This window comes from Meyerozyma guilliermondii, genomic scaffold, assembly GCF_000149425.1.
Source record: "Meyerozyma guilliermondii ATCC 6260 scaffold_7 genomic scaffold, whole genome shotgun sequence".
NCBI classification, from domain to species: domain Eukaryota; kingdom Fungi; phylum Ascomycota; class Pichiomycetes; order Serinales; family Debaryomycetaceae; genus Meyerozyma; species Meyerozyma guilliermondii.
In genome coordinates, this window is record NW_001809794.1 from 696,917 (window position 1) to 712,516 (window position 15,600).

The 15,600-nt window shown below is 44.2% G+C and overlaps 9 protein-coding genes across 9 annotated transcripts; 4 read left to right on the forward strand and 5 right to left on the reverse strand. All coding sequences in view use genetic code 12, as the record gives it.

Annotated features, from left to right (window-relative positions):
* Positions 1-134: 134 nt before the first annotated feature.
* On the forward strand, positions 135-1,541 carry RRN11 (Rrn11p; the record flags this gene model as incomplete). The annotated part of the gene is made up of 1 exon (XM_001482496.1): positions 135-1,541. One exon carries the CDS (start codon positions 135-137, stop codon positions 1,539-1,541), a length of 1,407 nt encoding a protein of 468 aa, XP_001482546.2.
* A 48-nt stretch (positions 1,542-1,589) lies between these two features.
* Positions 1,590-3,200, reverse strand: PGUG_05567 (E3 ubiquitin-protein ligase; the record flags this gene model as incomplete). Its single annotated transcript, XM_001482497.1, has 1 exon — positions 1,590-3,200. One exon carries the CDS (start codon positions 3,198-3,200, stop codon positions 1,590-1,592), a length of 1,611 nt encoding a protein of 536 aa, XP_001482547.2.
* Positions 3,201-3,455: 255 nt separating this feature from the next.
* KIP1 (Kip1p) lies at positions 3,456-6,071 on the reverse strand (the record flags this gene model as incomplete). The annotated part of the gene is made up of 1 exon (XM_001482498.1): positions 3,456-6,071. One exon carries the CDS (start codon positions 6,069-6,071, stop codon positions 3,456-3,458), a length of 2,616 nt encoding a protein of 871 aa, XP_001482548.2.
* A 135-nt stretch (positions 6,072-6,206) lies between these two features.
* On the reverse strand, positions 6,207-6,584 carry PGUG_05569 (uncharacterized protein; the record flags this gene model as incomplete). Its single annotated transcript, XM_001482499.1, has 1 exon — positions 6,207-6,584. One exon carries the CDS (start codon positions 6,582-6,584, stop codon positions 6,207-6,209), a length of 378 nt encoding a protein of 125 aa, XP_001482549.2.
* Positions 6,585-6,831: 247 nt separating this feature from the next.
* On the forward strand, positions 6,832-7,374 carry PGUG_05570 (Rab family GTPase; the record flags this gene model as incomplete). Its single annotated transcript, XM_001482500.1, has 1 exon — positions 6,832-7,374. One exon carries the CDS (start codon positions 6,832-6,834, stop codon positions 7,372-7,374), a length of 543 nt encoding a protein of 180 aa, XP_001482550.2.
* Positions 7,375-9,357: 1,983 nt separating this feature from the next.
* On the forward strand, positions 9,358-10,482 carry BCR1 (transcription factor BCR1; the record flags this gene model as incomplete). Its single annotated transcript, XM_001482501.1, has 1 exon — positions 9,358-10,482. One exon carries the CDS (start codon positions 9,358-9,360, stop codon positions 10,480-10,482), a length of 1,125 nt encoding a protein of 374 aa, XP_001482551.2.
* A 101-nt stretch (positions 10,483-10,583) lies between these two features.
* PGUG_05572 (uncharacterized protein) lies at positions 10,584-12,053 on the forward strand (the record flags this gene model as incomplete). Its single annotated transcript, XM_001482502.1, has 1 exon — positions 10,584-12,053. One exon carries the CDS (start codon positions 10,584-10,586, stop codon positions 12,051-12,053), a length of 1,470 nt encoding a protein of 489 aa, XP_001482552.2.
* An 11-nt stretch (positions 12,054-12,064) lies between these two features.
* On the reverse strand, positions 12,065-12,736 carry PGUG_05573 (uncharacterized protein; the record flags this gene model as incomplete). The annotated part of the gene is made up of 1 exon (XM_001482503.1): positions 12,065-12,736. The coding sequence occupies one exon, from the start codon at positions 12,734-12,736 to the stop codon at positions 12,065-12,067; it is 672 nt and encodes a 223-aa protein (XP_001482553.2).
* Positions 12,737-12,877: 141 nt separating this feature from the next.
* PPZ1 (salt homeostasis regulator) lies at positions 12,878-14,587 on the reverse strand (the record flags this gene model as incomplete). The annotated part of the gene is made up of 1 exon (XM_001482504.1): positions 12,878-14,587. One exon carries the CDS (start codon positions 14,585-14,587, stop codon positions 12,878-12,880), a length of 1,710 nt encoding a protein of 569 aa, XP_001482554.2.
* Positions 14,588-15,600: the final 1,013 nt, after the last annotated feature.

Genomic DNA, 15,600 nt, shown 5'->3' on the forward strand with positions numbered 1-15,600 from the left:
TCTACATTTGTATATAGTTATGAGTACTGCAATAATCTGGTGTGCGAAGTCTGCGAATTCAGTTTAAGAGTGTTTGCGAATTCATTTCCCGAATTCAGTTGTAGCGCGATCTCATCTCTTCATCGCACAATGATATGTTTGAACTGGCACTTGTTGTTGTGCAAGAATCAGACTCGAAGAAGAAGCACAAACGGCTTGAACGACTCTTGAGCAAAGCAGTAGAAGTTGGTGAATATAATCGTATTCAGTCTAGTTCAAAGCTCACAAAAAACCAAAAGTCAAAGCTTCAAACTCAAAAGGCTCGAAAAACTATCCTTAAAAAAATACATTCTGAACTAAGCAAGCGCCACAATCCTGAAGAAACATTTGAAGAATGGAACTCGCAAGACCTGGTGCCCGTCAGTTCTGAGGCTGCGCTAACTGATGCGGTGGTAAGTGAGTTAAATAATAACGTGAACGAGAACGAAGAAGAAACATCTTCTGGGTCGGAGGATGAAGCTGAAAAGCATCTTGAAACAATAACTAGCACTTTCGATCAATCTTCAACATGGGAAAAAGCGAATTTCTTGATAAGAGCCAAAGGTCTTGAAGTTTTTCCTCATCACGACGTTCCTAACGGCTCATTGTACGGTGTGACTGGAGATATGAGACTGAAATTTGGACTGAAAAAGACCCACGCTGCCCATGTCACAGTCCTACTACACTTGAATATCCTCAGACGAAACTGGAACTTGGCCTACAAGTTGTTTTGTTTGTTAATTCGTGTACCTGATATTGACATTAGAACTATATGGCCGCTTGGAATCGAAATTTTGTCCCAGAAGCAGCGTGAAACGGCCAAGAATGGAGTAGAACCAGAACTATATAAGGACGAGAAGTTCTTTGACTGGCTAACCTCATTCTACAGTACTCGTTGGCACCATAAATCAACGACGTCATATCCATCTCGCCGATCCGCTGCGCCAGTTTGGCGCTCTGGTTCAAGAACTCATGCCCCTCTCTATGTCATATCATCATTGTGGACGCTCTTGGTTCGGCGTGACTTTTCCAAGCTCAATGATAAACTAAGCGAAATGTTACTTGAGCCTCCATATAGCACTAACGGAGTGTTCCACTTTTTGCTTGCTTCCAGTAAACTATTGGAAGCATTCGACTTGAAAGACCAATATTCCAATACTGACGATGCGAACCATAAAAATGAACTTGAGGGACAAATCAGAAAAACCATAACTTTGATCGAAAAGCTGTTGGATAATAGTAAAGAATGCAATTTCAGCTTTCCAGAATCCGAGTTTCGAAATGAGATAAACTTCATAAAAACAATCTACGACTCGGAGGCTCCGCCTACACCTTCCACTCTGGGTCATAATATCACCTCGGACCTCGACGAGGACCAAAGCTTACCTATATTGGATGATAATGAGGACATTGAAGAGGAGACTTTTGTGGACTTTTCCAGTGACGATGACGACTATCAAGATGCCAAAGAAACCCTTGATAACTCAAGCAAAGCAGACTTGGAGTTTGACTTTGATTTGTAATGTACTATTATTCGTATGTATCATATATTCCTAAAATTTCCTAATTCATTACTCGTTTTCGCTCTCAGATCTTCGTGGTCGTAAAATGTCCAACTCTCGGCCTCCGACGCTTGGTCTAATGGACAAGGTTCCACGATGCCGAGTGGAGAAGTCAACCCCGTATTGCATCTCAGACATGCGATGGATTGGAAGGATGGTCCAATTGGGAGGTATAATAGCATTGTCAGGCAACTTGATCGTCTGTAGCTGGTCTGAATTATCCCCTGCTTCTTGTATTCCGGAAGCTTGGCCCTCTTGCCTGTTAGAAGAAGAAGCAGCTTGCTCTCTAGCGAGGTTCTGTTGTCTTGCCAACTCAGTATACTCTTCGAGTCGTCTATCTAATACCTCCTCAGGATGAGCAATGGGATGCTGAGGAATGGGTTGTTCTGGTTGTGCATTGGTGGCATTTGTGTCTGTAATAGACGTGGGGTTGCCGGCGAAAACTTTCCGGCGACACAAGGGACAGTTTTCTGAGCGTTCGAGCCAATCTTTCAAGCATCCCATATGCAATATATGACCGCAATCGAGCTTTTTGGGGTACTTTCTCGCTGGAAGCGGACGACCACGAGTCTCTCGATACGCTTCAACACTGTACATATCTTCTCGACAAATGATGCAAAGGTTGTCTGTGGCACTCAAGTCTTCGGTGGTTGCGGTCGCCAACTGGCTATCCAAGCGCCTGGCTGACTCGATGAATGCAAACAACAGGGTGATCTCAACATATGTCTTTTTGATTGAGGAGTAGGTACCCTGAAGCATTGATATGGGTAACGATAAACCCGAATGGAAAGTAAGAAGGTAAATGAACGCCAAGTATGAGACTGCCTTGAGAGAAGATGAAAAGATGTCAATGGCTTTGTTATAATAGCCCTTCTTTTCCCAGACTCTCAGGCCCAGGTCAACCTCGGAGATCGTGTCATCTGCGTCCACGTCGAACTCATCGTCGTCTTCATTGGCGTCATTATACACTGCGAGTTCGTAGATGTTCAACAACAATTTCGAGAAGAAAGTAAGTGCCTCGACTCCAAGCAAAGCAAATTGAAACCCGAAAAGTAAACACGTCACGGAATTGATACCTTTGAAGGCATCGTACACCAAAAACTTCGCAAACACAAAATCCGCAACTATGAAGAATGCAATGAGCCATGTGTATAGGCTTGAAATGTACCTTCTGAGCACATCAGATGAAGTATAGCGTTCTTCCGCCAAGGTATTGACAACCTTCATATGTACAAAGTCGAGACGATCGGTCAAAATGACATGGAGCAACTTAGACATCACTATGAATCCGAGCAACACACAGTTGAGCAAATTATGATCATTGGTAACCAAATTAAACAACAAGTTGACGGTGAACATTGGAACCGACTCCACTATGTGCTCAATCTCTATTATTCGGAGCTCTCCAAATAACAAGAGCTGGAGAGCCCTCGCAGTAATGATGAATGAAAAAAATATGAAATTGATAAGGATTCCGAGTTTGAAGCCATCGGTGATTTTGACGATAAACGAAAAGTAATTGTGTGATACTTCGAGAGAGCTTGCAATGGACCAAGCTAGTAGCGCCACCGACAAGGCGGAGTAGCCAATGAAGTATTTGGCACCACTAGTTAGCGTCATGTGTGAATTGCCGGTATTCGCTGTAACGTTTTGAGGTTGCAGTGCGGTCACATGACCGATCGAGAATACGATAAAGATGGAGAGGTATGGAGGTGTAGTACGGAATGGAAAATTGCTGAAAAGAATCGACAAAGATGGAGAGGTATAGAGATGTCTCGTACAGGAAGGAAAATTGCTTTAACTTTGTGGTTCGTCAATTATTATAATACCTTTGTAGTGGGCCCTAATGTACAGATTATTGATGTAGAATACAGATTATGGCATGTTCAATTTTGTAGTCGTTCGCCTCTTCTTTGACACGCTTTCGTTGTCGCTATTTGCACGAGACAATGACGGAATCTTGGAAAGGGGTTGAAGCAGTGTTTCAGCAGGGCGTTTAACTGCTGACCCGCTACTCAAGGTATGGCGTGCCCTATTAGGAGAAACCTCTTGCAAGACTCTTTCCGCTGTAGAGGTGGAAGGTAGATTGATTTCAAACTCTTGTATGGAGTGCAATGTGGTCGTGGTATCGACAAGACCCTTTTGTACTTGTTTCGACTTGGAGTTGATACGTCCAAAAGCGCTCTCTAACTCCTCGATGGTACTGGCAGTATTCTCTTTATTGATACTGTCCTTCAATAATTCAAGTTGAGGATTGAGCTTTTGATGTATAGTCTCTCCGATGGTTTTTGATGCAGAATCAATGCTATGCTCCATCAATTCCAACAGTTCTTTGCTAGACTTGCCATAAGACTGTAATTCGTCCACAACGGAGATATGCAAGTGCAGAGACCGTGCTAACCATGATGTCGCTTGCTTTTGCAATTCCTGCTTTTCCGCTTGAACCTTGCTTACAGTGTCTTCAGTCAAAAGGCGTGGTAGCTCTCCTTGCTGCTGGGTAAATGTCTTGTTGAGCATTGTCGCAATTTCTGTAGTGATTGTATTTTGCATTGCGCTTAGGTTGTTTGTAATGCGTTCTTTGATTGAATCCAGTAAGGCAGTCTCGATAGCTTTCAAGTGTTCCTCAGTCACGTACTTTTCAAAATTACTGTTGGACGAACGAACTTCGTCAATTTGATGTTCCACTTTTCTTTCACAAGCTTCACGTAATGTGTGCTGCTGACTGACCTGCTCTCCCAAGGGCTCTAAGACGCCTGGAAGTACCTTCAAAGCGTGTTCGAATTGGGAGTTGAGCTTCTCTGACACTTGGTATAGTGAAATTTTGAACCCATTCAATGAAGCTGCGACCTTGTTTTGAACTTGTTGCAAGTATTTGACATCATTACTATTGGAAAGCTCAGATGAGATACCTGCGATGGTGGTGAGTGCTTCATTAATCTTCTCGGATACGGTGGTTTTCAAAAAGTTCGACGCACGGGTGTAGTTGTTCTCGAGCTCGGACATTTTCTGTGACATTGACATGATTGTTGCACTTCTGCTCGCGACATCAGCCTCTAGATCACGCTGTTTGCTTTGAGACTCTCGAACCAAAGAGCCCATTTCGTGCTTTTCGCGTTCATTGTCTAGTGCTTTGGTCTCCAATGCTGTATTCTCCTGCTTGGTTTTCTCAAGTTTCAAGTTGAGTCCTGTTATCAATGCTTTTGATTCTCGAAGCTGGGTCTTGAGTGATTCCGTTTCATTGACAAACTCATTGTATGTGGTTTCGTCCATCCATATTCCGTTCTTCTTGCGCGTGGCTATCAAATCGTCTTGCAACTTCCTTAGCGTATTCGACATATCTCGTATAAGTATTTTTTTCGCAAGATAATCGATAGAATCCCCAGATTGTGGTTTGTTCTGAATGCTCTTGGCTTTTGAAGCATACTCAAGAGTTGAGGTCGTTTCATCTAAATCTATTCTCGCGGGGGATATGGTGGTAATGAGGGTAGTCTTGGTATTGCCGCCCAACGAGTCTTGTAGCAAGCGAGTTAATTTAGATTCACGGTAGGGTATATGAGACAAGGGACCAGACTTGTCACTTAAGCAATTGATCACTCGGCCCAAAGTAAGTAGACTCTGGTTGATTGAACCTGCCTCTTTTGCACGTTGATTAACGGCACCAGACTTGTGGATGTTTTCGGAACCTGCCAAATCAACCAAATTCATCTTTGAGATTCGGACCATCTCATTTTTTTCGACATCCATCCTGTAGAGGTAGATTGTGAATATAGAATGCGAACGAGACGATACATCGTTCATTCTTGTCGATGCTGTCGTTCTTTTCTTGTGACCTTTTTCGAGAAGATCCACCGCTTGACGGGCAGACGTCACCACCTGCTCGATGAGATTTTGCACAACTATACCACTTGAAGGTCCCACCACACGTTTTTGGGTCGAGTCAAAGATACGCAATTTAGAGTTGCCGCTGTCGGCTCCTAAAAGGTCCTTGATCTCTTCGTTATAGAGCTCCATAAAAGAGCACCGCACAGAATAGTCGCTATTATTGGCGTCTAGCGCGGTGAAAAGCTCGGTCAAAACCCGAGGAACGATACCTGCCTCTTCCGAGAGTCTTACTGACAGACCGTGCTTCTCGTGGGTGAGATCCCCGCACATTGTGTATGTTTTTCCTGTGCCCGTTTGACCGTAGGCCAAAACGGTGGTATTATATCCAGCAACAAAGTCATGAAAAAGCGGTAATGCTACTTGGTGAAAGAGCATCAGCTGGTCGGCCTGCGATCCGTATACCTGGTCCACGGAATATGTTTTCAGGTTGATAATTTGGGAGAAAGAGGAACTCAAGTGCGACGGAGACTCTGAATTTGCACATAAAGTAACGGTAGGATTTGTCACCGAGTAGGTTTCCACGGGCATTTCTACTACCACGGGCGAATTGGCTTTGACTTCTCTTTCGTTGCGACCTCGACATCGTACTACGACCTGGATGTTGGACATGGTGAGATTACGTAGAGATGTTTATTTACAAAATACGTAGAGGGACTGGTGCACGGGTGCGGAAAGGCACGAAGAACCAAGCACAAGTACCAAGTACCAAGTACGAAGCACTAAAATTGGGAAAGTTTGGTGACTCTAGTCAAAAAAGTCGTCCTCGTCGTCTTCGGCGTCAATGGTGTTCTTGCGGTCAAACACAATCTTCGTAGCCGTCTTCTTCTTCTCGTCGCGTGACAATCCATCAAGGATGTCTACCACGTCCAGCTCGGCCAATTTTCGAGAAATGGCCCCTGTGGACGCTAGCTTGACTATATACTGCTCCACGGCATCGGCTCTATCGGGACGAACTATGCGGACTCGACTCAATCGTTCTCGCGCACTGGGTTCAAGAACCTGTGCGAGCATGGAAGTTTTGACATCATCTTTTCTGGAATCTGCTGCTGGCGCCTGACCTGTGTTCTTCTGCAACTCCGCCAACCGCGCGGAGCGGATTGCATTTAGTTCCGAGTCGTCCATCAATATAGTTTATTTCTGTGGGGACAATTTTTTCAGGGCGCGGCACGACTGGCGAATACAGCAACGGGCGCGGCGACGGTGTTGTAAGAGTATTCAGTATGAGTGCCAGAGATAAGCTGAATATCATGCGCAAGTACAAGATTGTGTTCCTCGGAGACCAGAGCGGTAAGTGTGAAGAAATAGCCCCCCTATTTATCGAAAACGTATCACTAACTCAGTGGGAAAGACGTCGTTGATAACGAGATTCATGTACGATACTTTTGACGATCAGTACGCCGCCACCATCGGGATCGATTTTTTGCTGAAAACCATGTACTTGGAAGATAACAGAACCATCCGGTTGCAGTTGTGGGACACGGCGGGGCAAGAAAGGTTCAGATCATTGATCCCCTCATACATACGAGACTCGCATGTGGCGGTGGTATGTTACGATATTACCAACAAAAAGTCGTTTCAGAACTTGGAAAAGTGGATCAACGACGTGCGCCTCGAGCGTGGCGACGACGCTATCATTGTGTTGGTGGGAAACAAACTTGATCTTAAAAATAAGCGCCAAGTGACTGCCGAAGAGTGTGAAGAATTACATAAAAAGGTTGGAAGTAAATTTTACATCGAGACGTCCACGAAAGCCAATCATAACGTCAAGTTGCTCTTCAAGAAGATTGGTCAATGTCTCCCAGACTCCAGTGACGGCGAAGGCAATGGCGACTCCCAAAATGCTGGTAACACTGAGACCATAGATATCACCGTGAACCAGAATCCCGAAGGACAGAAGAGTGGTTGCTGTTGACCGGGAAGCCGCAGAGCGGCCCCCAAGCATAGAAAATTCTTTGGAACGCCTTTGCTTCTAACGAACATGATCGCCATACAGTCCGTCGAGGAATTCTCCCGCATCTTTCATGACCAATAAGTAGGTCAATATATCCCACACTGCAAATACAATCATGAATCGAGGGCCAATTGGTGTCTGAAACTATTTGGTGATTCTGTGAGCTGGCCTGCCTCGGCTTATGACTCAAAGTGGCTGTGCTTGCAAAATGTTGTTGACCAGACGATGACACACAGAATGACAAAATATACTTCGTACTGTGTGCAGCAACCAACGCATCTATGAAATGTAATTATTTTGCATTATCGTAAAATAATAAAACACGCGATCACACCGGCTGTATTTGCCAAAAGACACCAGATGCCCCTTTTGTCAGTAGCGTAGAAAATAAACCAGAAGAGACTATTCACAAAACATAACAGCCGTAGCTGGTTTCAAAATCTGTATCAACTACGACACATTGCACACACACACACACTTGTTTGGTGAAGACTACTTTTGACACATTGAAAATTCAGTATATACAGTGCAAGAGAAGATGCTCGGGCTCCGCATTTGGAACAAAGTAGAGTGGCGCCTAGTGCTAATCCCCCAATGCGGCCGTATGAAAAGCAACGGCGCATCAATAGGGGGCATAAATTGCAGAAATTTTGACGCATGGACGCACTAAATATCTCCCTCGGCAGTAGACAACCTCATTTGGTTGGAACCAGTATTATTATTTTTTTACCGCGAACCACGTAAAAAACTGTCGCGGGAAGCTGCATGAGAACAAGAAGAACACCGCGAGTTATGGGTGTCCCGCATTTTTTCGGATGATTTTCTTATTGTTTGTAAACTTAACAATACAAATTTTCACCGTAATACGTATACTTGCAGATTCTCGTATGATGAAGGGAGGAAAAGCTTGTCACATTAGACGATGGTTGTCTAGAAATACTCTGTCAAGGCTCTAAAACTGTGACCACCCCTCACATATCTGCCCTAGGATGCATGTCCCGCGGCAGACGCCCCAAGGAAACGTGTAAAATAGTAGTATCGGTATTTCCAGCCGTATGCACGATTCGTGCGGCACGCACTTTAAGCAGCTTGGCATTACTAACGCCCCGGCTCCTTCGCGAAAATTAAACGTGCCAAACCTAACCCATCAAGAAGAAAAGTCTATTGTCCATTATCTTCAAGGGTCGAAATACCTCCAATTCTCATGCCATAATGATATGCCAAGGTTTATAATTACGAGCAAAACTCGTATTAGTTATTTTTTTCCAGGTTTCTTTTTTTCCCTTCCTGCCCCTGATAGGCCAGCGGCCGCGCACGCACAGTGGTGATGCAGGCGCCGTGCCAAAAGGAGGTTCTCTGGGTTCCTGAGGCGTAGGGGTACCGGGGCACTAAGAGGTCAAGCCATACCATTTCTATAAATACTGCTACTGTTACTGTTACTTGTAGTATCACAGTCCTCTATTATCTGTGCTACTTCTTGGTATCTTTGACTGAAGTCTTTTTTTGACTGCTATTTTCGCCAGTAAATTTAACCTTTAGACACAGGCCGACCTGCATTTGCTTATTTTGAGGGGCGCTAGGTACGGTACGACTACGGGGTCGCGGTGCAGGTTTTCGCGTTGACTTCGCAGGCGCCCCATCCTTTTCACTTGGACCTTTCTTTCTTTACTATTGTCGTGATTACCTGTTTGAATAAATAAAACCCCTTTAAGTCTCGAGCGTTGCCATAGAGGCTTTTTTTTTTCGAATTTAGACATTCTCCATTAAGCGGGTCTCCGTTGTTTGTTGTTGAAAGAGCATCCCTTGACACCGACGAAAACCATTCACTTTCATAGTTGACCGCGAGCCTAAAAAAAGGAGTTGCATACTCAAGCTGTCCCACTCCAAATTCTGGCCTTTTTCCCGTTTGCCATACGATAATATTCAGCTTCTGAACTACCATTAATGCCCAACAGAATCCAGAATTCTGTAGTCACTCCAAATATGAATTCAAACCCTTCTCACCCAAAGGTGACGGCCACCCATGCCCCACCTGCTAGGCCCAAAAGACCATCCAAGGGCCGGGTTTTCCAGTGTACCGGGTATCCTGATTGCAATATGTCTTTCACGCGGTCGGAGCACTTGGCAAGACACTTGCGTAAACACACTGGTGAGAGGCCCTTCACCTGTCCTCATTGCTCAAAAAGCTTCTCTCGCTTGGACAATCTTCGCCAACACAAACAGACTGTCCATGCTTACGAAGCACTGCCCATGCATGGTCATAAGGATGACTACCAAGACATACATCAGCCCGAAACTCCCTACCATTCATCAACAAGTTCCTATGGCGGAACTCCTTTGCAGCCTGTTTTAATCTCTCCAGCTGACTCCGCATCTCCAAATGCACACTATCAAGACGGTAGACCCCAACAATATGTGCAATACGACCAAGGTCTCAAAATTCCTTCACATCAGTTCAAGCCGAAGAGAAGACCAAGGCCGTTGTCTCTTCTGCATTCATTCGTCGACCAGAGTAATTCATCCCCCGATACAATGAACCTCCTGCGCCCGCCGTTGCACTCGGCTCCCCCTATTCCTTTTAACAAACAACGTAATGTGGTCACCTATCCATCAAGCTCCAATTTGATCCCAAGCATGGTTTCGCCTTTGTCGCCCTTATTTCATCAATCATTCAGCCAGGTGGGATCTAGGGGAACATCGACGCTACCACCCATTACGTCGCAGAATAACGTGTCTCATCTCACATCCCCATATGCATCTTCAACATTCAGGTTTACTCAGTCAAGCTTGAAGCTGCCTGCAACCCTCCCCTCAGTAAAGCAGTTGTGTCTCAGCAATCGCAATATGAACAGCTCGAACGATACGACTGGCCCGCCTGCAAATGTGAGCCCTGCCACGTCGAAGGAAAGTTTAAAAGACTATAAAGACGAAAACCGTAAGAGCTGGCTTCAAGGTGTACTTAATGATGACACTAACCAACCTAGCACCAAAGATGCCCCAGCACCTGAAAGACATAACTCGACCTCGGACACGAAAAAGGCGACCATAACTAGCTTACTATCTCCATAATAATGACATTCACAATGTACAATAAATTCAACCCTGCGCACCAATGAGATTGGCATGGTAAATTTCAGCCGCACTAAGATTGAATTTTCACTTTCGTACTAATGAAGGACGTAAAGTCCATTGGCGATAAAGAGAATGAGGATACTTCTTATTTGCATAGAAAGTCTTCATCCTTATCGGAGGAAGAACGACAGTACTTATTGAACAGACATGGGACATTGAATCTAGAGCCAATGCCTCATGCAAATGATAACGATCCTTTGAATTGGCCGCTTCGAGTAAAGATAATACAGCTAGGAATGATAGCTTTTCATGCATTTTCAACGACATTCATGGCTGCGGGCTTGATCCCGTCCTTCGCCACACTTCTGGAGGAATTTCTGACCACAATAACTGCATGCTCTTACTTGACCTCCGCACAAATTATAGTAATGGGACTCTTTCCCCTCTTGTGGATACCATTAATGGACAAATATGGTAGACGGCAAATACTTTTGTTGTCCACTTTGATATCTACGGCTTTTAACATTGGCTGCGTGTTTTCTCATACTTACAGAAACTTGATGATATGCCGTATATTTCAAGCAATTGCCATTTCTCCCGCTATAGCAGTTGGGGGCAGCGTTGTAAAAGATCTAACCTTCAGCCACCAGCGGGGATGGTGGACGGGATGGTGGGTTCTCGGCGTTACACTAGGAACACATGTTGGGCCTCTCATTATGGGCTTTGTACAATATAACACATCCGACACTAGAAACGTTTTTATTGTGTTCACAGTCATGAACTTTGTTCAATCTCTAGGGTATTTATTTCTTGGTCGTGAAACTGTCTACGACAAGAATTTTTTCAGCGAATCCTTGAACAAGGTATATCGATTTGCACCGAGATCTTCAAAACAATTCTCCGTTGTATCTATATTTCGTCCTTTCCTGACCTTGCTCCAACCTCGAGTTGCAGTTACCGCTTTCGCTTATGGTATCACCTTCAGTTACGCAAACGTCGCCTGTGGAGTAGAGTTAACAAGTTTATTTCATGAGAAATTTGCTTTCAATCCTCAACAAATTGGATTGCAGTTCTTGAGCTTAATCCTAGGCTGCATTCTTGGCGAGCAATTGGGAGGTTGGATATCCGATTTCTGGATGAGAAATATGCGAGTCAAACTCAAGAGAAACTGCATTGAAGACAGGTTGTGGATCTCATATCTCGGATTCCTCACGGCAATTGCAGGTCTCATTATCTACGGAGTCTTGTTGGGGAGAATAAGCGATGGGAAATGGCGGTTTGGACCTCTCGTGGGGTTATGTGTTGCTTCCTTTGGTCTTCAGATTGTTACCACTGTCCTCGTCACGTATGCAATTGATTCCAACCCATCAGAAGCATCACATATTGCCTCGGCAATAACGGTCGTAAGACAGGTTTTGGGCTTTGTGGGGCCATTTTATTTTCCACCAATGTTTGAGAATCCAAATCTTGGAATAATGAGAACATACTGTATCTTGGCCGCCATTACGGGAATACTAGGATTGGTGCCAATAGCCATAATCCACCTCATATGGTCTAGGAGAAAGTGACTCGAATCAGCTTATGTAGCAATCAGTAGAAGGTAATTGCGAATTTCACGTATAATGACCATTTTTTGATGTATCTTGTTCGCAAACTCCAAGTCGTCAGCATCTTGGTACGCTTGCATCAACTTTTCGCTGGTCATGCATACTTTATCAAGTCCCTCCACATATTGAAGATAGTGTTCCCAGACTCGATCAATCTCGTTTAAAACTCGAGGTGTATGTTCATCTTTAAGTACTTGAATACCGTCCTGAATATGAAGCTGCTCCATATCACGACGAAGCTCTGGTAACAATACCAGAGCTATGAATTCCTCATATCTCTTGATAACTTCATAAAGTTCGGCATTAGCCTTCTTTTTGGCATTTCTGATAATGTTTAGTCGGTAGACATCCTTGGCAAGTTTGATAACTATGGGGTCTTTTGTTTCGAGCGAAGTTATGATATCTGGCGGAACATCTATGCTGTGGATTTGATACTTTTCTCGCAAGTAGTGTTCTAGTACGTCAGGCCGTTCTTGGCGATTATCTACACGTTCTTTCACAAGGTCAGAAGTTGGCAAAGAAAAGCCCGCATCAACATGTGAAGTTATGCGATCGATTATTTTACGATTCTCCTCTAGGACTTTACTCAACTCTGATACTTGATCGACTAACGGTTCAATTCTTTCTCCTTGATACTGTAGCATATTATTTCGTATCTCAACTATTTGGTGCGCATAGTGCGTATTTCTGCTGGATGCCTGCCTACAATCGACTATTCATAAAGATGTACTTTCATCTCACATTATTTATATGATTAAGAGTGGGTAGGGGAGCAGAATATGCTATCATCGTGAGCCTAGTTGCTGTTGTTGGATCTGAGCAGATTTTCTCTCTTGGCGACCTTTTTTCATCACTTGTTTTAATGCAACACTATCCAATGGATCCAATAATTCAAATGAGCAAAGCAATTCGTCACTGACGCTCATAACTGCTCCCCAATTGTCAAACTCTCCACAATAGTTTGGCGCAGAAAATACTGTCACCAACGTTCGATCGTTGAAAAATTCATAACCGTCTTCGACAACCATATGCGCTCGACAGACCAAGTCAAAACCGAACTTCTGCAAAAACTTGTTGATAGCAGTTCTGGAGAACACATAAGAGACTCCCCTCTCATTGTCTTCCCATTCGTTTTGTGTGTCGGCCGGATCTGACCAAAGAAGATCGTTTAATAACCCGTAATCAGGTACATCAGTTGGACGCGCAATCGTTCGAATTTCATCCATTGAATTCAAGACTGGCGAAAGACCTCCATGAACACAAAAGATTTTGCCAGCAACTATTGCAGCTATTGGCAAGGTATTGAACGTGTCAATAAATAACTTCCAAATTTTGATGCTGCATCGTCTTTTACATTCGTCATAAAATCCATAAACCCTTGTGACATTAGCACTTTCATGATTTCCCCGCAAAAGAAAAAAATTTTCTGGGTACTTAATTTTGTAGCACAACAAAAGAAGAATAGTTTCCAAAGATTGTTTCCCTCGATCGACGTAATCACCCAAAAAGAGGTAATTCGTCAGAGGTGGAAATCCACACTTGGTGAATACACGGATCAAATCCCCATACTGACCATGCACATCTCCCACAACCTTCACCGGTGGTGAGAGCTCAAGTAAGGACGGTTGAGATAAGAAGATTTCTCTTGCTTTAGCGCAAACCAATTGTATCTCAGAGTTCTTCAAGCACAAATTCTTCGATTTCTTTCCGCTGTAGCCAGCATCAAGCAATCTCTGAATGAGATCTTCAATATCTATGGTATTCCCACCATTTGTATAGTTGGAGCTCGTCTTACTGAGTTTCTGTAAATTGGATGACGAGTTATTAACAGAAAAGTTGCTCGTTCCACTTCTTCTTGAAGACATTGAGATAGCATCTGCTACATCACTGTCTTTGTCATAATTTGCTGAAGAACCTGTCGGTTGCGGGGATAAAACATTTCCACTGGTGCTTTGAAATGAATGGTTCGTTGAAGTCCTGGTAACAGGGGTGCTGTCGCTTCCATTCGCATCGCTGTTTCCAAGAGATTGGAATGAAGATGACAATTTGGGAGATCCAGTTTGAAGGTTGCTTCTCATTGGCGATGATGGGTAGTCAAAATCGGTGTCATTGGTGTTGCGTCGAATGAGAATAGGATCCTTAGGCTCCACCTGGATCATTGAAGGTGGTAGATTGAGGTTGTTGCCCGATGAACTGTTGTTCAAATTGAGACCTGATGACGACTTCGATAGGTGGTAATTTTCTGACCTAATATAATCACTCTTCGCGTCATTCGTCAGGATTCCTACACCGTTGCCGGTGCTTGATGACGAATTTTTCCGTGAGAGTGCCTTGGGTGACTTCGGCCCAAGCTTGGGCGAGTCTGTGTTGGTGTCATCTCGCAGAAGTGATACACGAGACCTAATAGACCGACCTGACTTGGCGGAGTTGCCGGTATCAGTTCGGGTGAGTTGAAGACCCCTTGAATCCCGCGGTTTCGATGTGCTGTTTCCCATTAAACGATACTCCTACGTCTATTCTGCTCAGTCTAGTGTAGTTTGAGCCTAATATGAGTGGATGCTGTGCCTGGATACGTGCAAGCCTCGGGGCGGTGCTTTATAATCGGGGTCGTTACGAGTATAAGGGTATATAAAGTATGCAAGTAAGTCAAGAAGGGTGCAGAAATGGTCTGAATGACTTAAGCGCGATGTATTGACGTGGCGTGGTTCTCGCTGAACACAAAGGTAACGATAGTTTGTCAAGCGATGGAGAACGAACAAAGGGTTACGCTCCCTGTTGTGTGCAGTCTGCTTTATCACTGCGGTGTGCACACGCAGGCATCTAGAACGCCGAACGTGGGGCGGGTAACCGACTAGAGCTGGGTTCGATAGCACGATAGCAGTGAAACGAGGTGAGTGCGTGGAGGAGTGAAATAGATTGTAACGCGATCATATTTGTGTTCATGTACAACCATGCAACCAACTCAAAGCCGATATAGTTTATTTGATTGGTAGAGCAGAAATGGTTGAAACGGTGGCACACTCAAATTAGCTACGTAGATTACTAGACAGTTCTAACTCGCTACTTTATCTACGTGTGCTGGACCACAAGAATCTGGTTCCCCTATCGATTACGGGGAAAGCTTTTATACAGGTTGATGACAGCTTGTTGACTGGTCGTGCCAGGGATATCGCGCGCGGCGTTGCAAGATAGAGGTTTTGAATTAAGTTAGCGAGACGAAAATTAACTTTATCAAGGGTGATAGACACCTCATTTCATAGCTCTGCATTCGGAGAATAAAACGACTAATTTAAACTAAAAATGTTTTCTGATGGCTGGTGCGCATTTGACGTAAAACAAACACACTTCCCCCCTCCTGCACCACCGCAACTGCTTTCCTGATCTGTCAAGCGCGATAGATAACTCCCCGGTTTTGTAGTTCGCACTCCCGGCTATTAATATGGGTGCAAATCCACCTGTCATTTTTCTTTACATAGTTATCATCGGCCTCGTTTAGCCATCTTTAAAA